This window comes from Ursus arctos, chromosome X (genome assembly GCF_023065955.2).
Source record: "Ursus arctos isolate Adak ecotype North America chromosome X, UrsArc2.0, whole genome shotgun sequence".
Taxonomy (NCBI): domain Eukaryota; kingdom Metazoa; phylum Chordata; class Mammalia; order Carnivora; family Ursidae; genus Ursus; species Ursus arctos.
The window spans coordinates 13,133,121-13,153,083 of NC_079873.1; the positions used below are offsets into that span (position 1 = coordinate 13,133,121).

The 19,963-nt window shown below is 39.9% G+C and overlaps 1 protein-coding gene across 7 annotated transcripts in view; it reads left to right on the top strand.

Annotated features, from left to right (window-relative positions):
- Positions 1-19,963, top strand: part of REPS2 (RALBP1 associated Eps domain containing 2) — a 215,800-nt gene that overhangs the window by 115,797 nt on the left and 80,040 nt on the right. For 6 of the 7 annotated variants that reach the window (XM_057310284.1, XM_057310293.1, XM_026480258.4 and 3 more), the window contains exons 10-13: positions 7,189-7,258; positions 8,724-8,819; positions 13,205-13,250; positions 16,624-16,760. In XM_057310284.1, the coding sequence (XP_057166267.1) occupies positions 7,189-7,258; positions 8,724-8,819; positions 13,205-13,250; positions 16,624-16,760 (349 nt within the window). The remainder of the gene's footprint in view (positions 1-7,188; positions 7,259-8,723; positions 8,820-13,204; positions 13,251-16,623; positions 16,761-19,963) is intronic. The other variant, XM_057310292.1, reaches the window with a different exon arrangement.

The following is a 19,963-nucleotide window of genomic DNA, read 5'->3' on the forward strand; positions in this document are numbered from 1 at the left end:
TTGCAATGACATCCTCTGTTCCTCTATAACAGAATCAGCCTGCTTCTGCAGTGTTCCTTCTGATAACACCTCTCTTGGCCTCTCCTCTTTCTTTGAGTCAGAGTCTCTGTTACTTTCTTTAACAGATTTCTGCTCACGGGAAATAGCTATAAAGTGACATCAGGAAGAGTGATAGATGTGCACTTGAGAGTTTTAAGTTTTTAAATTTCTTTTTTTTCTTTTGAAGAATGTATATGACGGAGAAGCAGATAACAATAATTAGCCACTTTTCCTGACCCTCTGTATACTCGGGTTCTGGCAGAGTCTGGAGACTTATGCAGTTGCCCTGTTTTTGTTTGTTTGCCTTGGGTCCCCTTGCTTGTGTAAAATTATGAGGTTGTTCGGTGATTTATTAAAAAATGTCATAAATTCTTATTCTTTCTCTATAAATGTTATGTTTCAACTTGCCACGGTATCAGGTGATCTTTGCCCTTCCAACAGAAACAAATAATGCTTTGTTTTAGAGAAATTAATTATTGGCTTGTGTTGCTTTCCCCCATGTAGTCATTTATCATCTGTCTAAAAGGAAAGGAGCAAATAATACAGTCAGCTGTGAAGTCTGTAAATGGAGATACTTTTAAACACGCACACACACACTCTGATGTCCTTGATGACATTATGGATATTCACCTTTATGGACGTGATGTGCAGCTCGTTTTATGTTAGATACTTTTGTATACTTTAAACTGGCTCTGTTGGTGGGGGTTGGTGGGGGTTAAAAGTCTTTGCTTTGTCCTGTCCAAAAAAAACCACAAAAAACAAACAAGCAAGAAAGCAAAACGACAATAACAGCAGCAGCAGCAGCAGCAGCAACAACAACAACAACCCTTTCCCCACACAATTGTTATATTCTAGGGTGAGGTGCTTTTAGATAATCATGTAATAATATATAGAATTCAAGGACAAAGTAATGAGGTTAATTGATGCTTTGGCCATTCAAGAAGTATAGGTCAAATTTTATTTATTTATTTATTTTTTAAAAAAATATTTTATTTATTTATTTGACAGAGATAGAGACAGCCAGCGAGAGAGGGAACACAAGTAGGGGGAGTGGGAGAGGAAGAAGCAGGCTCATAGCAGAAGAGCCTGATGTGGGGCTCGATCCCATAACGCCGGAATCACGCCCTGAGCTGAAGGCAGATGCTTAACGACTGAGCCACCCAGGTGCCCCTAGGTCAAATTTTAGTAACTAATGATTAAATATTTCATTTTCTTCTATTTTATTCATTGTTCTTTCTAGCAATCTTTTAATCTCTCTTGAATGCATGCATGGGATTTAAATAGATCTTGGTACTTGTCCTGTGAGGGATGACTCCATATAGGTGTTTGTGCTGTGAATGAAGCTGTAGCTGATTCAGGTCGTGAGAACTTTGCTCAGCAGCACAGATCAGATCTCTAGACAGCAGAGCTGTAACCATGTACTTGTTTCCTTCAAGAATTAAAGATTATAATTTCAGGTGAAGTCCCCTTTAGCAGTGCTTCTTAGATTACTGGATTTCTTTCTTTTGTAAACAACTTTACTAAACTATAATTCACATACTATACTCATCTAAAGTATACAATCCAGTGGTTTTTTAGTGTATTAACAGAGTTGTGCAACCATCGGTATAGTCTTATTTTAGAATATTTTTCATCACTCCAGAAAAGAAAACCTGTACTCATTAGCAGTCATTGACTATACCCCCTTTGCCCCAGCCCCTGGTGATCAGTAATCTATTTTCTGTCTCCAAATTTGCCTATTGTGGACATTTCATGTAGAATCATACAATATATGCGTTTTTTTGGTGACTTCTTTCATTTAGTATAATGTTTCATTTTTTAAAAATTTATTTATTTGAGAGAGAGAGTGAGCACAAGTGGGGTGAGGGGCAGAGGGAGAAGCAGCCTCCCCGCTGAGCAGGGAGACTGATATGGGGCTCAGTCTTGGAACTCTGGGCTCATGACCTGAGCCGAAGGCAGATGCTTAACCTCCTGAGCCAGCCAGGCGCCCCTTGTATAATGTTTCAAAGTTCATTCATGTTCTAGCATGTATCGGTGCTTCATTCCTTTTTACTGCTGAGTAGTGTTCCATTGTGTGGATCTGCCACATTTTGTTTGTCCGTTCTTCAGTTGATGGACATTTGGCTTGTTCCCACTTTGGGGTTGTAAGGGAAAAAATGCTGCTATGAACATTCATGTAGCAATTTTTGTGTAAAATTACGTTTTCAATTCTCTTGGGTGTTTACCTAGGAGTGAAATTGTGTGTCATATTGTAGCTTGAGTTTAACTTTTTGAGGTCCTACCAAACAGCTTTCCTAAGCACCTGCAGCATTTTACATTCCTCTAGCAGTAATGTATGAGGAGTCCAGTTGTTCCACATCCTTGTTAAAACTTGTTGTTGGGGTGTCTGGGTGGCTCATTTGGTTAAGTGACCGACTCTTGGTTTTGGCTCAGGTCATGATCTCAGGGTCCCGGGATCGAGCTTCACATGGAGCTCCATGCTCAGTGCAAGTCTGCTTGTCCCTCTCCCTGCTCTCTCTCTCTCTCTTTCTTTCTAAAATAAATAAATAAAATCCTTTAAAAAAACACTTGTTATTGTCTGTGTTTTTTATATTAGCTATCCTAGTGGGAGTGAAGTTGTTGGTATCTCATTGTGGTTTTGATTTTAATTTCCTAATGACTACTGATGTTGAGCATCTTTTCTTGTTCTTTTTTGCTATTTGTATATCTTCTTTTGTGAGATGTCTATTCAAATTTTTTGTCCTTTTATAAATTGGGTTATTATTGAGCTGTAAATGTTCTTTATATATTCTGAACATAAGTCCCTTATTTGATATATAATTTACAAGTATTTTCTTTCTTTGGTTTTTCTTTTTCCTTTCTTTTTTTTTTTTTAAAGCTTTTATTTATTTGACAGAGAGAGAGAGAGAGAGCGTGCGTGTGCACAAGCAGAGGGAGCAGCAGAGGCAGAGGGGGAAGCAGACTCCCCGCTGAGCAGGGAGCCCAATGCAGGGCTCGATCCCAGGACCCCGGGATCATGAACCTAGCCAAAGGCAGACACCTAACCAACTGAGCCACCCAGGTGCCCCTCTTTTTCCTTTCTTGATAGTGACCTCTGTAACACGAATGTCTTTTAGTTTAACGAGGTCCAGTTTGTCTTTTTTTCTTTTGTTGCTGGTGCTTTTGGTGTCATATCTAAGAAACTATTGCCTAACAGAAGATCATGAAGATTTACTCCCATGTGGTCTTCTAAGAGTTGTGTAGTTTTAGATCTTACATTTAGGTCTGTGATCCATTTTGAGTAAGGTACTGTATATGCCGTGAGGAAGAGGTCCACCTTCATTCTTTTTTTTTTAATGTCAAAGATTTATTTATTTATTTTAGAGAGAGAAAAAGAGTGAGGAGAAGGGGAGAGGGAGAGAGAGAGAGAGTGTCTGAAGCTGACTCCATGGTGAGCATGGAGCCTGTTGGAGGGTTCAATCTCAAAACCCTGAGATCATGACATGAGCCGAAACCAAGAGTTGGATACTTAACTGATTGTGCCACCCAGGCACCCCCACCTTCATTCTTTGTATATGGATATCCAGTTATTTCAGAATCATTTGTTGAAAAGATAATTTCCCCCTGTTGAATTGTCTTGCACCTTTGTTGAAAATCAGTTGACTATAAATTTAAGGGCTTATTTATGGATTCTCAATTTTATTCCATTGATCTGGATGTCTGTCATAATGCTAGGAGCACCCTGTCTTGATGACTATAACTTTGTGGTGAGTCTGGAAATTGAGAAGTTTGAGTCCTTCAACTCTGTTTTTTTTTTGTTTTTTTTTTTTAAAGAGAATATTTTCACTGTTCTGGGTCCCTTGCATTTCTTTATGAAATTTAGGACAGGCTGTTCATTTCTGCAAAAAAGTGCAGAAGGATTACACTGAATCTGTAGATGAATTTGGGGAGTATTGCCATCTTAACAATATTGAGTCTTCTGACCCATGAGCATGGGATGCCCTTCCATTTATTTAGGTTTTAAAAATTTCTTTCAAAGGTGGTTTTTTTTATTATAATAATATTTTATTATTATATTATGTTAGTCAGCATACAGTACATCCCTGGTTTTTGATGTAAAGTTCGATGATTCATTAGTTGCGTATAACACCCAGTGCACCATGCAATACGTGCCCTCCTTACTACCCATCACCAGTCTATCCCATTCCCCCACCCCCTCCCCTCTGAAGCCCTCAGTCTGTTTCTCAGAGTCCATAGTCTCCCATGCTTCACTCCCCCTTCTGATTACCCCCCTTTCTTTATCCCTTTCTTCCCCTACCGATCTTCCTAGTTCTTATGTTCCATAGATGAGAGAAATCATATGATAATTGTCTTTCTCTGCTTGACTTATTTCACTTAGCATTATCTCCTCCAGTGCCGTCCATGTTGCAGCAAATGTTGAGAACTCGTTCTTTCTGATAGCTGAGTAATATTCCATTGTATATATGGACCACAGCTTCTTAATCCAGTCATCTGTTGAAGGGCCTCTCGGCTCCTTCCACGATTTAGCTATTGTGGACATTGCTGCTATGAACATTGGGGTGCATATGGCCCTTGTCTTCACTACGTCTGTATCTTTGGGGTAAATATCCAGCAGTGCAATGGCTGGGTCATAGGGTAGCTCAATTTTTAACTTTTTAAGGGACCTCCACACTGTTTTCCAGAGTGGCTATACCAACTTGCTTTCCCACCAACAATGTAGGAGGGATCCCCTTTCTCCACATCCTCTCCAGCAATTGCTGTTTCCTGCCTTGTCAATTTTTGCCATTCTAACTGGCATAAGGTGGTATCTTAGTGTGGTTTTGATTTGAATTTCCCTGATGGCTAATGATTTTGAACATTTTTTTCATGTGTCTGTTAGCCATTTGTATGTCATCATTGGAAAAGTGTCTGTTCATATCTTCTGCCCATTTTATGATTTGTTTATTTGTTTCTCACGTATTGAGTTTGAGAAGTTCTTTGTAGATCTTGGTTACCAGTCTTTTATCTGTAGCATCATTTGCAAATATATTCTCCCATTCCGTGGGCTGCCTCTTAGTTTTTTTGACTGTTTCCTTGGCTGTGCAGAAGCTTTTTATCTTGACGAAGTCCCACAAGTTCATTTTATCTTTTGTTTCTCTTGCCTTTGGAAATGTGTCATGAAAAAGGTTGCTGTGGCCGATGTCGTAGAGGTTGCTGCCTATGCTCTCCTCTAGAATTTTAATGGATTCCTGTCTCACATCGAGGTCTTTCATCCATTTGGAGTTTATCTTTGTGTATGGTGTGAGAGAGTGGTCAAGTTTCATTCTTTTGCATGTAGCTGTCCAATTTTCCCAGCACCATTTATTGAAGAGACTGTCTTTTTTCCACTGGATGTTTTTTCCTGCTTTATCAAAGATTAGTTGCCCCAAGAGCCGAGGGTCCATTTCTGGGTTCTCTATTCTGTTCCATTGGTCTATGTGTCTGTTTTTGTGTCAGTACCATGCTGTCTTTGTGATCACAGCTTTGTAGTACAACTTGAAATCTGGCATTGTGATGCCCCCATCTTTGTTTTTCCTTTTCAACACTTCCTTGGCGATTCGTGGCCTTTTCTGGTTCCACACAAATTTAAGGGCTGTTTGTTCCAGTTTTTTGAAAAATGTCATTGGTATTTTGATCGGGATAGCATTGAAAGTGTAGATTGCTCTGGGTAGCATGGACATTTTAACTATGTTAATTCTTCCAATCCATGAGCATGGAATATTTTTCCATCTTTTTGTGTCTTCTTCAGTATCTTTCAAGAGTGATTTGTAGTTTCTAGAATATAGATCCTTTACATCTTTGGTTAAGTTAATTCCAAGATAAAGTATGATTTTTGGTGCTATTGGTGTTTTTTTGAGGGTAACTTTTTATTTATATTTTCCACTCCTAAATCATTTTCTTCTACTAGGAATCTAGTTTATAGTCCAGGTGGGAGAAAATAAAAGAAAGCCACTGTTAAGATACATTCTCTGTTGTATTGGAGATAGTAGACTTTGAATAGAAAATTATATCTGGAGGCTTCATGGTAATGCCAAGAATGACCTAACTGAGGATTGTTACCACCAAGCAGTACTGAACTCCATTCTTTGAAACAGTTGAAAAACAGAAGTATTGCTTATCCCACTGGGGTTGTTCAGATTCTGAGAGGCAAAACAGTTAACCTTTTGGAGCACTGGATGACTCCAGGATTTACCCTACTTCCTTTAAGGTTTATGTGATTTTCTGAATATGTTTAAAATTAAAAGAATATCAGAAGACATATAGTGAGAAGTCCTCCTCCCATCCTTTCCCCCAATCTACCTAGTCACCCTTCAATTTTTATGTATCTTTCCAGAATTTGTTTATATATATAGTATATGTAGTAAATATTAATATATATTATTCTTTTGTCAAAGGTCTTAGAATGCATATTAATTGAGACTTTATAAGAAATATATTTATAGTAAGTAGATTTTTAAATGGAATTTTAAACTGATCAATATGTGATCAATTTGGGTATTCTTTCTTATTAGTATTAGTGAAGACTTCCCCTAATTGAGTTAGGAGAAAATTTTGTTATGCTCATTTTTCTTATTCCTTGACAAGGAGGCTGTTTGAATCAGGGTTGAACACTCTCTGCATAACAGATTTTGGCAAATATCTGCATTATGGGGCCACTTGTCAGAACCTCTCTCTGCTTGTGGAAGAGTACATAAGGTACAGGTTTGTTTTTGACAGATTGGGCACATGTTACACAATTCTCTGGCTGAATCCCACAACAGATTCAGATTTAATGTGCAGTCTTATACGTATGCCTAAATCTGTATCATCATTTTTTTCTCTGCACATGTAAATTTTCTTTTTTTTTTTTTACATTTAAAAATTTTTATGTAATCTCTACACACAAGGTGGGACTCGAACTCAGGACCCTGAGATCAAGAGTCATGTACTCTACCAACTGAGCCAGCCAGGTGCCCCACATGTAAATTTTCAACACAAATTAACTTATACCTCACTAGGAATCTAATGTCACAGTTTACTGAAGACAGAAATATTGCCAAGCTATGTTGCTTTTAAAGCATTTTTATCATATATACATGTAACTTAATTTACACTTCAACCTGTATAATTTATTTACTTTTCTTTCCCAAGAAGCTATCTATTAAAGACATGGCTGACTTTCCTGTCCCAGCCCAAGATGTGACTAGTGATGACAAACAAGGTATGAAAAGAATGAGTTTTCTTCCTTTAGGGACATTCTACCTGTGTTTCTTCATCTACTTCTCTTGAAATGGCTGGCTTCTGGAGCATATGAGGACAGTGCTCAGTATATGAACACATTTGGATGGATTAAGTAGTTCAAATTGTTGTCAGAAAACTGTAGTTTCTAAAGTGATAACAGGAGCTTCCAGAGCCCCCTAACTCATTGGCCCCTTACTCACTGCTGACCCTCAGACTACTCTTGACACTTTACATTGGGATTTGGTTGCACTAATTGGGAAATGACTGGAAGCTGGAAGAATTGAGAGCTTAACATCTTGGGTTGGCAGATGTGATCCCAGAACATCAGTATAAATGCATATTTGTGCAGAGGTCTAATCCTTGAGGAAGTCATCTTCTGAAGAGAGTTTCTGTCCCTGGGATTTATCTTGTGACTTTGTGGATGTGAGGCTGTGTTGTGGAGTCAGCAACCATTTGTCTGTCTTACTGGGCGAGTGAGAAGCAGTACAACACAGTTTTCCATGTTAGCGCTACCGTGAATCACAGAGATGAGTTGGCCTGGGAATAGTTAGAACAGTTGGGTGTCTACCCCCCCTGCCAACACCACTCCATGTAATTCTTTATAATCTACCAGGTCCTTCCTCATTCATTGTCTTATTCAATTCTCACAAAACTGAATGGAAGCTAGTATGTTTCATCACCTAAAACACAGAGATGAGTAAACCGAAGTGCAGGCAGTATGAATCATTTGCTTAATAATAAAAAGAATGGAGATAAGAACAAAGATTTTCTAAGTCTCAAGCCAATCTTCTTTTTATTATTTGATACTGATTTACTACCCACGAATGAGAGGCTTATCCGAAGGGACTAAAGATCAGTGAAGCTATTTCAGGTTTTATTGTTGAGACCTGTCATTGTTGCTGCTTTGTACAGAAGTTAAACATGAAAAATAAGTGTTCCATTAGGAAATAATAATTGCTTGCTCTCTATTTAAATATTTGCTCAGGAGAGGCAGGCAGAACTAGACATTTTTTGCAGCAGTGTGTTCTCTGATCACTCTCTTTTCTAGTGGGTCTAAGCCTTGATTGCACATTGGAATAACCGGGTGAGGTCTAAAAATACTGAAGGCTGTATCTCACTCTCAGAGAGATTCTGATGTCATTGGTATGGGTGTCAGGAATGAAAGGGGGAAATTTCTCATACTTCCTGGTAATACTCCTCATAGCCACTAGAGGTGCTTTCTGTTGAAAGTTGGAAATAACTGCTTTGTTCCTTGTGGGCTGAGAACCTATTTCCATACTTTAGGGAATCTTTATTGTTTTACTAAGTGCTATAGCAGCGTATAGAGGTTTATAACACCATTGTCATAAGTGATGACTAGGGATTCTTTGTTTTAATGTAATGTGCCTCAGACATAAAATTTTACAGTTTTTTCTTTTTCTCCTTTCTTTCTCTTGTTGTTTAAGAGCAAAACAAAACACGTCTAGAACAAAACAAAACACGTCTAGCTTTGAAAAGTACTGCGGATGAAGCCTTACCAAAGGATATGTCTGAGGATCCAGGTAGGAGAAAACCATTTTAATATATTTTAATGTAATTATTTCTAATTTAAAAAACCCAGTAGTTTCAGTGAGTAGAAAATTGGTGGAAGTATAGGTTTCTCTGTAAATATTTGCCTTGTGTTTCATTCTAAGGAAACCTTTTGGTTGTTTTTTACCCCTTTCCTCTTTTCAGGTATGAGAAGAGGGTGGTTTTTTTTTTTTTTAAGTTCTGAATTTAGGTTTCACTAATAGGACCACGCAGTTTGAAGTTAGAGTCTCATTGTTACTTTTACTGTAAAATTGGGAAGGCTTGGAGTTGAGATTTCAGTAAACCATTGTGGTTTCTGTGTAGAGTAAGGAGCTAATGGGTAGATCAACTGGAGGCCCACAGTTGAAATTTTCCATTTCTAAAGCAAAAATCTCAAATGTTTTCATTAAACTTTACCACCAGGAAGGCAAGTAAATGTGCTTGTACATGAAGTAGATTCCAAGGAGAAAAAGAAAAGTTGTGTTTGCCCATGTTCTTGGAGAGTTGGAACTGTGTCTATGAATGTGGAGATGGCCAGGCCTATGTCCTCAGCTCTCTTGATGGGAGCCATCACTGAACGAAGCCAAACCTAGTTAAAAACAAACTGGCTAGGGAGGGTATTACTATTTGGGGCTCCATTTATAAGGATGTGAAAGAAGTTGTTGTATTCTCTCATTGTTATCTTTCATAATATTTAATAAGTAAATCATGTTTGTTTTGGTTAGCTAGCTATCATCCCAGGCTTATTTGTTTAAAGTTGGAACAAAGGAATCAGTATAACATTGAGGCTTATGCTATAGTACAGTATTTCCCAAACACTAAGTTCATTCAAGGTTTAAAAGAGAGAGAGGGGTGGGGGAAGATTGAAGGAGGAGGGGAGAGAGAGAGCATGAATAAGAATATATGATTTATTTCAGTGATGAGGTTTAAGATTCTGTGTTTTTAGGCAGCCCCCCAGGTGATTCTGATGTGTAGCCTATTTTGGGAACCTCTGCTTGTAGGAGATGATGTTAAGAAATAGAAAATTGATATTGTAGATCAACCATGACTCCAAAAGTGGTAGGAATTCTCAAGCATAGTTTAGGTTTTTGAAACTGATTTGGGTTCCTTTATCATAGGAAGAAATGCTCAGTTTATGTAAAGACAAATGGATTGCTGGCCTGTTAGAGAATTAGACTTTAGGCTTGCCCTCTTCTCCCTTCTTAGGACAAATACCTGAGGTAGGTCCTTTCCACCTCTAATTTCTGGAGCTAAAGTGGATGTACCTCCATTTTTGTAAACTTCGTGTTAACAATATTAATAAAAGCTAGTTGAACTTGGAAAGTTAAATTGGTGCTTTTCCAGCAGCCTTCTAGGCTAAAAACTTCCTATTTTTTCCATGAGCATCACGTGTTCTCTGGAGTATGAGCTTCAGATGTCATTTTTAAGATTCCTTCATTGACTGGGGCATGGAGTCACCAGACAAATGCTATCAGGGTGTGCCACGGTGCGGGAAGTACATCTGAATTTGTTTCACATTCTGCCTGGGAACATGCTGTGTGGTTTCTGATTCATTTTTCCACTGCTTTCCCTTTCTGGAGTGGATATGAGGGAATCCCTCATCTGAAAACCTATTTAATACCCCCTTTCCTGGGGCATGTTTAGATTTCTAGTGCGAGACACTATAGAGTTTCAAGGTGGTGGTTTCTAATTCTGAATGTCTGTCCATGCCACACGGAATTTCACCTCAGTTGAGTTGCCGCCTCTTAGAGAATTAAACTTTAGGCTTGCCTTTTTATCCTTTCAGTTTGCTGCAGAGATGACATGCCCAGGGTGTTCTAGGAAGTTGTCATTCTTCTTCCCTCTTCCCAGCTAAATTAGAAGCTGTGATCTCCCCACTGGCTTCTGCCTGGATTCCAGTACAACAAGCCCTGGCCATTTCTGCAGATATTCACATGCCCCAAATGCTGAGTTTGACTTTCAGGGGCTTGGAGGCTGATGGAAGATTTAACTGGAATAGGGTTCTCTAGCTTTTTGTGATCCGAAACCTGTGGGGACTTACCAAGATCTTCCTGGGCTATATTTTTGCAGATGGCAAGCTAAGTATCTCCCTGCCCTGCTCTTCCACAGTGAGTGGTAATAATGATGATAATAATGATAATAGTAATGGTGATGAGGATGATGTTGTGGTGGGACCGTTATCAGGGAATGGGGGTAATTCCTAGTCACATATTTTTTAATATGCCTTTACCCTTTTAATTTCTGAAAGTGTATATATTAGTGGAGTCTAATAGATTCCTTAGCTAGCATCATATTCCAGCCTAATTCAACAGGAAACACTGCAGAATGGTGATCTTTTTCTTGATGTCTCTAGGTCATGCTGAGGGGATTAGGCCTCACACTGTAGTCTCCAGACACGGTTGGTGATTCCAGCAGCTGCCCCGTTGCCAACTATCACCCCATGGTCTTCCAGGGTAGAGCAGTTTTCTCTTTCCATCACCTGCTTCCACTTGTACCTCCTTTGCTGTCCTAATGGGAACTAAATTTAGAGGTTTCTAAGCTTGAAAAATTAGGAGCATTCTACAACAGTAATATTTTGCAATTCTAAAATACAGTTAGTTTTCAAAGTACCTTCACCTTCTCTCTCCCCATGAGAAAGGGGCCTTAGGACTCCTGTCTCGGTCTCTACTGCTTATCCATACCCCCCCACCCCATCTGTCTGTGTGTCTATCTCTCACTGGCAGGGTTTACCCCTCCTTCCACACCCATTCTCACCCCAGCAAAAAGACAGAGATAATGGCAATTGACAAATGAATTAACGGTCACCCCCATGGTCTGGTTTGGGGAGCCAGACTTATATTAACGTGACTGAGACTTTCTTGACCCACATATTTCTGGAAAGCAGTGTGGCCTGAGGGAGAAGAGGTGTTCAGAGCCGGCTGTGGGCAGCCTGCCCAGAGGGTGGCCCCCAGCTTTGTGGTGAGTCTGGTCACACTGTTCACTCAGCCCCAAGGCAGCAGGCTTGACTGCAGGATGGGCTCCCCTTAGGCCCCTTTCCTTTGCTGCCTGGGGTTTGTGGGGTCATGGGTGGTGGGGGTAACTACATGTACCTGCAGGTGTGGATGCCTGGTAATGGGTAGGGCAGGACAAGGCTCAAACTCCCTAGGCCTCCCATACTTTTTAGGGCTCTGGCAGCATTTTGATGGATTGAAGTTGAAAGATGCCTGTGTTCTCACTACCAAGCCAAAATGTTTATTTTGGGAGAAATGCATCTTTTCTGCAGCTGACCATATCTAAGGGAATATATATTGCTAGCGTGCTTTGTGCCTTGTTAGCATTTTTAGCTCCCCTTTCTTTCCTGCTTATCTAACCCATGGATTTTAATGACCATCATCAATCCAGGCTGCTTCATCCCAAGGTGGGTTTTTATCTTTAGAGCAATGTAAAAAAGGGTGGGATAATTGATTGAGACATAAGAAAATGTTTGGAAGAATCTGTGCAAACAATATACAAACTATATTCTCCTTGTTCCTAGTTAGTAGCACTTTTTCTTTGGATTTTTATGACATTTTATGATGAAAAATTTGCAGTGTTTGCAAAACCTTAGCATAACTAATGGTTTCTAAAGTTGTCTTCCGTAGGGTATTGAAAACATAAAAAAGGATTAATCTTTTTGTAAACGTTTCTAATTACTCTCAACATCTTGTGATGGGAAAGTAGGCTCCATGGGTGTCGATACTGAGCAAGTTAGTTCATGATTTAAATTTGATAAGGAAAAGTTGCATGGTTGATAAAATATTTTAATGATTTCACTCTGTAATATCCTCTGTATGATTTGGTGACAGAGACATAGGACACAGGAATATTTTCTTATAGGAAAATCTGTGTAGCTCATTTCAATTTAACTTGTGGGAGCTTTGATTTCTTGTGGTCATGCTGCTCTGGTAGTGTATTTTAAGAAAATCTTGAAATATGTAACCTGATAGATTTCTTCTTAGCCTTCAGGGGAGGCTGGTTCAAAATCAGTTACCAGGCTATCACAGTAGACAAAGAAAACCACAGGTCTGAACCCACTATTATATAAGTAGATAACCCCTTGAGAGGGTTTTCTTTTTAGACTGGAATTTCTTTATTCATCAACGTAGATTTGAAAATAGCTTCTTAGTGCTCTAACAAAAGGAAAAAGAGTGTTGGTTTCTCCTTCCTTTGAATTGTGCCTTTAGCTGTAGAAGTAAAGTGACAATGAAAATGTGGAGGCGCTCAAGTTCTCCACAGGGACTCCTGTATCTCACATTTACCTGTTGATAATGTTTGTTCTGTACTAGCCTGGGTATTGCTTAGAAACCTGTTCAACTGCAGAAATGAAATCCAAGTAAACAACAACTAATCTTTGTTTCAGCCACTTCTAAGGATTCCAACAGTCTCAAAGCAAGACCAAGATCCAGGTAGTGTTTGTTTAATTTCTGCTTTAATGTCCTTTCTATCCTGTCCCTGACTAGAAATAAAATTCCACAACCCAAAGCCCAACCCTTTTCCTTCAGATTTGAAGCTTAGAATAGGGGTGAATTCCCTTGTCATGAAGGGCCTGTTTGGAGCATGCAGTGCTGCTGGGAGACTCTCAGTTTCTGTGTTTATTAGTGCTGGAAGACGGTGGCTGCTGCTGGCTGGTTGCCTGATAAGAAGTGGTTTGTGTGGATATGGCCCAGTTGTTGCAGGATGATAAGGAATAGAGGGCAGTAGCTTTGGAGAGAAGGAAATGTGGTTCAAAGGTAACACTGAAATTTACTACCAGGACAAGGTGGACACCAAAAAGCAAGACGCCTGAGGGATGAAATCTAGAGTAGGAAATTAAAATGCTTATGGTGATTTTAATGAGGCTTGAGACTTTAGGTAAGCAGTGCATATGGTCTGTTTTATCCTGTCTTAGAGCTGCTTTTTGGCTTCACAGTTTTTAGATCAGTAGAAGCTAGTAGAAGAGGAAGAGCGAGTAAGGCAGAGCTGCGGTTGACATCAGACATCAGAGTGGAGGATCGAGGAGAAATACAGAAACATTAATAGAACATCAGAGAGGGGAATGGTATTGGGGCCACTCTTCAGTGGTTGACAGCAGTGTAAGACAGGACAGTACACATGTGTTTGCTTTGGTTCTTGGTGACTTTTTTCTTCCTTTGGCTACTGAGACACATTCCTGAAAAAGTGAATTTAAATCTGATCATATTTTATATGCTTGAAATATTGATAATTAAGGAAACCTCGTCTTTTTGTAAATCTGAGAGTTATCCCTTAGTTTATCTTTTATGTCTAGATTTTCTAAATTGGGGTTTTGTTTCCTTGTTTATAGAAGATACAGATATCTATATTCATATTTTTTGAAACAATAGATACAGTAATCTTTTTTGGCAGGAAAAAGAGGTATAGTCACTGTTTCTGTCTGTGGCTACCACATTTACTCATCTTTTTTTTTTTTTTTTTTTAAGATGAATGGATCTTTTACTTCACTGGCTTAAAGTACTGGCTTTAGGATGTAGGAATAGTAACATTTATCTGCCCTCATAGTACGAAAAACCTTTGAATTACAGAAATCTGTTTATGTGTGCTGTGTTAACTGTAAATCTTAGTTTTCTTCTGTTGACTTCCCCTCTTTCTCAAAGTGAAAGAAAGTACAGAATTTCATGGTAACATGTTCTATTATTAATATCTCTGGCCAACTTTTATGTATTATTATTTTAAGGATTGGTCTCCTAGTCTAATTTGGATGTTTTTATTTTCACTGCTTCTTAACTGGGTCTTTACTGAGACCGAGAGAATCAAATTATTTTTATCTTCCTTTTTAGAATAATAAAACTTTGTAGAAATCTGAGGGAAAGAGGGAAAATCACTGTTCTAACACTACTTGTATTCATTATTTTGTTGATTCCCTGCACATTTATATTTAAATTGGTTGTAGTCATAGTTTTACAGTATCACTTGTTTAATATTCAGTTAGCTTTCCATATGAAAATACTGGTACACAGGTTATATATGAAAATAGAATGGAATGAGATATGTGGTGTGGGATGGTATGCCTAACTCTCTGTATGTGTGTTGATATACACACGCATACACACACACACACACACACACACACACACACCATATTTTCTTTCTTGACTGAAAAATGTCACTAAAACTCTGTCTGGCAAAAAAAAGTTCTTTTAATTTCTAGCTAGAGTCTCTGATATCCTTTTTAAATCAAGAGTTCTCATTTGAAAACTTTGTTGTCCTTTCCTATCGATTTCCTTTCACTCTGATTGAAATTATTAGACCATTCTTCCTGCCAGTTCCTGCATGCCTTTGCCTTGCCTATCTTGTCAGTTGTTTTATAGGGCCACCCCAGAGCAGTTCCATGCCATTATGGTGGCTTTATGAAAGATTGCAACCTTGCATGACAAACAAAACTCTTCAAGTACCACAAAGAAACTTTTTTTAAGGTTTTAATTTATTTGAGACAGAGAACACAAGCCGGGGGGTTCTGCCATCAGAGGGAGAAGCAGGCTCCCCACTGAGCAAGGAGCCCGATGTGGGGCTCAATCCCAGGACCCTGGAACCGTGACCTGAGCCAAAGGCAGATGCTTTACCGACTGAGCCACCCAGGCGTCTACGACAAAGAAACCTTGAGGGAGTGATTCGGGAAAGTAAAAACTTGCTATGTCAAAATGAGTTTTACCAAGAACTGAGATTGCTTAATAGTAATCGATAGATTCTGATTTCATAAATGGCACTCTAATAGCTAAATACTAATAATGTTTTCTGAGGTTAATTTTTCTCTAGAACACATCTCTGACTCAAGGGTCATTTTATTCTTTGACATGAACTTAGCCGAGAGGCTGAATAGAACAGATATACACATCCACTTCTTAGAAATTCATATTGGGAACTCATCCACAAACCTGTTTCTAAGCAATAGACTAATGTACTGAGTTGAATTAATTTAGAAAATAATTAAGTCTCTCATAAGTAGTTTAACTGCTACTGCCAAAAAGATTTCTTTCTTGGCTCATAGGCAGTATCAGAATATTTTAAAAATGGAATTTAGAAACAGATTGGGGTTTGAATTGAGCCAGTGTAACTTTCTAGCTATGTGACCTTTGGCAGATAATTTATTTCCTGTTTCTTTAAATATAATTATTGGAGTTACAATCTCAGAAGTTGTCTAGTTAGCTGCTGCCTTGTTACAGATTGAGGGAGAAGGTTTAGAGGAGGCTTTTGCTTTGAAAATTTCCCCAAACTGGTATTTCTCATGGTAAGACAGTCTAGACCCCTCCATCTGATAGATGGGTGTTTCCCTTTCCTGAATTTTGTTTGTGGTGTATTCCCTTGAGCCTCTGATTCTTACTCTCAGGTTATCTGCCCCACTTCCATATGTGCCTGTCATCACCTTCTCATGTAAGCAGGAGAATAGTGCTCCAGTCCCTTAAGACTACGAAGTCCTTCTGTTACAATATGGAAGTGCCTAAGCAGAAGGCTTATGTGTTATTCTTATTAACAATACCCATAGAAACAGATTTGAATTTATGGAAAGCTTTTCCTTTGGGTAAATTTAGGTCTAAGATATATTATGAACAAAGAGGTTAAAAAAGTTTCTGATTCATGGTTTGGGTTTGGAAATTATTGCAGATAGTGGCACCCAAGGGACAGTTGAATTTGTGGTTGCTTTGAGATGGGCCCTGGTCAGTCCTTTGTAGTGCCTTTGACTTTTGTGGGTATTTCCATTTCAGCCCTACTTCAGAGACTAAAGCTTTGCTGTCTCCCTTCTGACCTTCCCTTATTTTGCTGCAGATCTTACTCTAGCACCTCCATAGAAGAGGCCATGAAAAGGGGTGAGGACCCTCCCACCCCGCCACCGCGGCCACAGAAAACCCATTCCAGAGCCTCCTCCTTGGATCTGAATAAAGTCTTCCAGCCCAGTGTGCCAGGTGAAGTGCCCCTCTGCACCCCAGTCTTTCCCTTTCCTGTTGAAGTGACTGGATGTATGTCTGCCACAGAGGCCTTTGTGAGTCCACAGAACGAGCAGATCTGGCCGTTTCCTGTCCCAGGAAGGTCTTCGAGTTACTATGGTATTCTCGGGAGGGAAAGGAGTTCTAGGCAGATAGATATCCCATGTGTCTGGAGCCTCGCCCACACTCGTATGGACCAAGAGTTATGAAATTCTGTACCAAGAGGATTAAAATACTTTAACCCCAGACAGCCCACTGAGTGCATGGCTGGGGTCTTATTCTCTGTATCGTGGTAACTTGTGTATAAGATTGCTGTCTGTCATTTCCTGAGACGCTTATGCAGTTCTTCTGTGAAAGATCTTGGTGATTGACACCTGGCCAGAATCTTCCCCTGCATCTTATCCTTGTGGTGAAGATCCTGTATCTTGGAGGGTTTAATGCTAAGGGGGCTCTCCTTTCTAAATCTGACTGATGATTAGGTGGTTGGTGGAGGGAACTAGGGCAAGGGCTCCTCCAGGTGGCCTGCTGAGGGTCTTCTGGGGGTAGGACTTCCTTGAGCCAGCTGCTTTACAGCTGGGCTGGAGGTGGGGGAGGTTGGAGGGTCCCATCTGCTTCCCTGCCTCCCTGTGAAGTGGGAGATGTCCTCCTAGGGAACCTACAGAACAGCAGATGAGAACCATGCATGCCTTTGCTTAGCAAAGGTGCTAGGATGCAGCGCCTTCCCAAGTGTTATTTTGGGAGCAGCAAGGGCCTTTCCACTGACTAATGTAGGCAAGCTATAAATACAGTGATTTCCTGGAACATTTTCTCTATCTGTGTGCATTTTAAATCAAGCCAGCCTCAGATGCTAGTGATTTGCAGATTATTATCTTTTCTACTAAAGCAAGAAAAGACTCTCCTTGGCTCACACATTAGCATGACCTCTGTGTCCCAGCAGAGCTCAGCATGTTTTAGTTGTTCTAATAAAGTAGTCTCCTCACAGTAAAATTACAGATTGTTTTTTAATATAGTAGAGTCTGGAACTCTCTATGAAATTTGATTCTCTGCCATGAGTTCATCAGATAAAAATTTGCCTTGCATTTTCCCCCATACTTTGATCCAAATTCTGGCATAATTTCATAGTAACTGGTATTTGAGGTGGGAGTAGCCATGGATGATGATGCTATAAAAATTTCACATGGTTGGTAGATTATGACCCAGAAGATTTTTCTGTGCATGCAAGAAGATTAAAACAATCTGGGCAGCTATCTTAATACGTTTTCCTTGCAAGGGAGAGGCTGGAAATGTGCAAGCATGTCTGGCTGTGCAAGCCCGAGAGGAGTGCCCGCTGTGCTGGGGAATGGAGGTGCTGTGGCTTTATGACATTGCATCATATGGTGGAAGAGACAAGACTGGATTTGGAGTCCAGCTCTACTACTTATTAACTGGTTGATCTTCAGCAAGCCGCTTAATCTTTCTGCATTTCAGATTTTAATCTCTAAAATAGGGCCAACAGCTCACGAAGCTGTAGGGTTTTGGCGAGATAATAAACATAATCCCAATAGCAACATGTTTGGCCTATAGGCACTCATTTGCCCAGAAATCATTGAGGAAAGGGAGTCTGAGGATAAAGTCCCCTGACCACCTTGATCTCCAGTGGTTCAGGTCCGTGATCCATTCCTTACAGTTCTTCGGTGGGCTCACAGAGGGACGGAGCCCCAGTTGCCTGCTGTATTACAAGCAAAGGACTGAAAAACAGAGTAAGTGAGGCTAGGTTGCTGAGTCAGAATGGCCTATGGTGGACTGATCATGTGGAGAAGAAATAAGATGGAGAGAAGATGCAAAGAAGCAAGAATGAAAGAGGGAAGTGAAGAAAATGATGAGATGGTTGTTACATAGGAGTGATGATGTTTATGAAAAGGGAGGAGAAGGAAATAGAAGACTGTAGTGACCAAGGGGAGGAGAGCCCACAGAGAGCGCTTCCCACAGACTCAGTGAAGGATTTGGGTGGGATTTAAGGGAAGAACTTAGAAGAGGGTGGCATTAATGCCTTCAAATTTAGGAAGATTGGTAACACGATATGGGGAAGAATAACAAAGGGCTGATTTCTAATACAAATATAAAAATGAACAAGCCACTTTGGCAGTATGGGACAATTGGCTTTACCTTTGATATCTGTAAAAACAGTATGAATTTAAATTTATGGGAGTGTAGATTATCCCAGGGCTCTAGATAGGTAGGTGCTGGTATTACACCCAAAGTGTACTTTTTTATAGGGAGAAGTTGGTATGACATGATTGCTGTGTGTAAAAGGGAGATCACCTTTGTTTTTTTTTTTTAAGATTTTATTTATTTATTTGAGAGAGAGAGAGAGAGAGCACAAACAGGGGGATCAGGAGAGGGAGAAGCAGGCTTCCTGCCAAGCAGGGAGCCCGATGCGGGACTTGATACCAGGGTCCTGGGATCATGACCTGAGCTGAAGGCAGACGCTTCACTGACGGAGCCACCCAGGCGTCCCATGGGAGATCACATTTGTAATAGCTGATCCAGGTCAGGGAGCCATCCTGTCAAGGCCCAAACAGCTGCTGCATTTGAGAGAAAACAAAAAATATACAAGAAAGTCTCAGTGAGAAGTGACAAAATCTAGACGTAGTCAGACCTGGGACTTGTTCGGAGATGTTCAGATTTTATAGCTCTATACTTATAGCCACAAAACATATTTTATTTTATTATTATTTTGTTTTATAAAACGTATTACTGAAATTCCTGTAAGAAAAATCACACTGTGAAGGTAGTACTTTTTAGATCCTAACTTCCTTTTCCTCATTGAAACAGTCGTTTTCATAAAGCAGATTTTTTCATAGCAGGGGTTTCTTTTGCTCCAGTGTGTGGCATGGGAACTCCCCTCCTTCTGCTCTCAACAGTGACCTTCCCCTTCCAGAGCCATGCCTAAAACTTGCAGCTGGAGGTTGCCATGGTGATGATCAACCCCTTCAGTGCTGCCTCTGCCACAAATAGCCCTATGCCAGTCATTGAGCATCTACCTAGCAGAAGGGGCAGAGGTTGTGTGGAGGAAATGTAGCCATCTCTTTAAAGCTGCAGACCAGAAACCTTCATCACTTCCACTCAGCTCTAACTGGGGAAACCTAGTCCCATGGATATAGCTAGCTGCTGGGCAGCTGGGAAATGTAGTACCTGGCAGG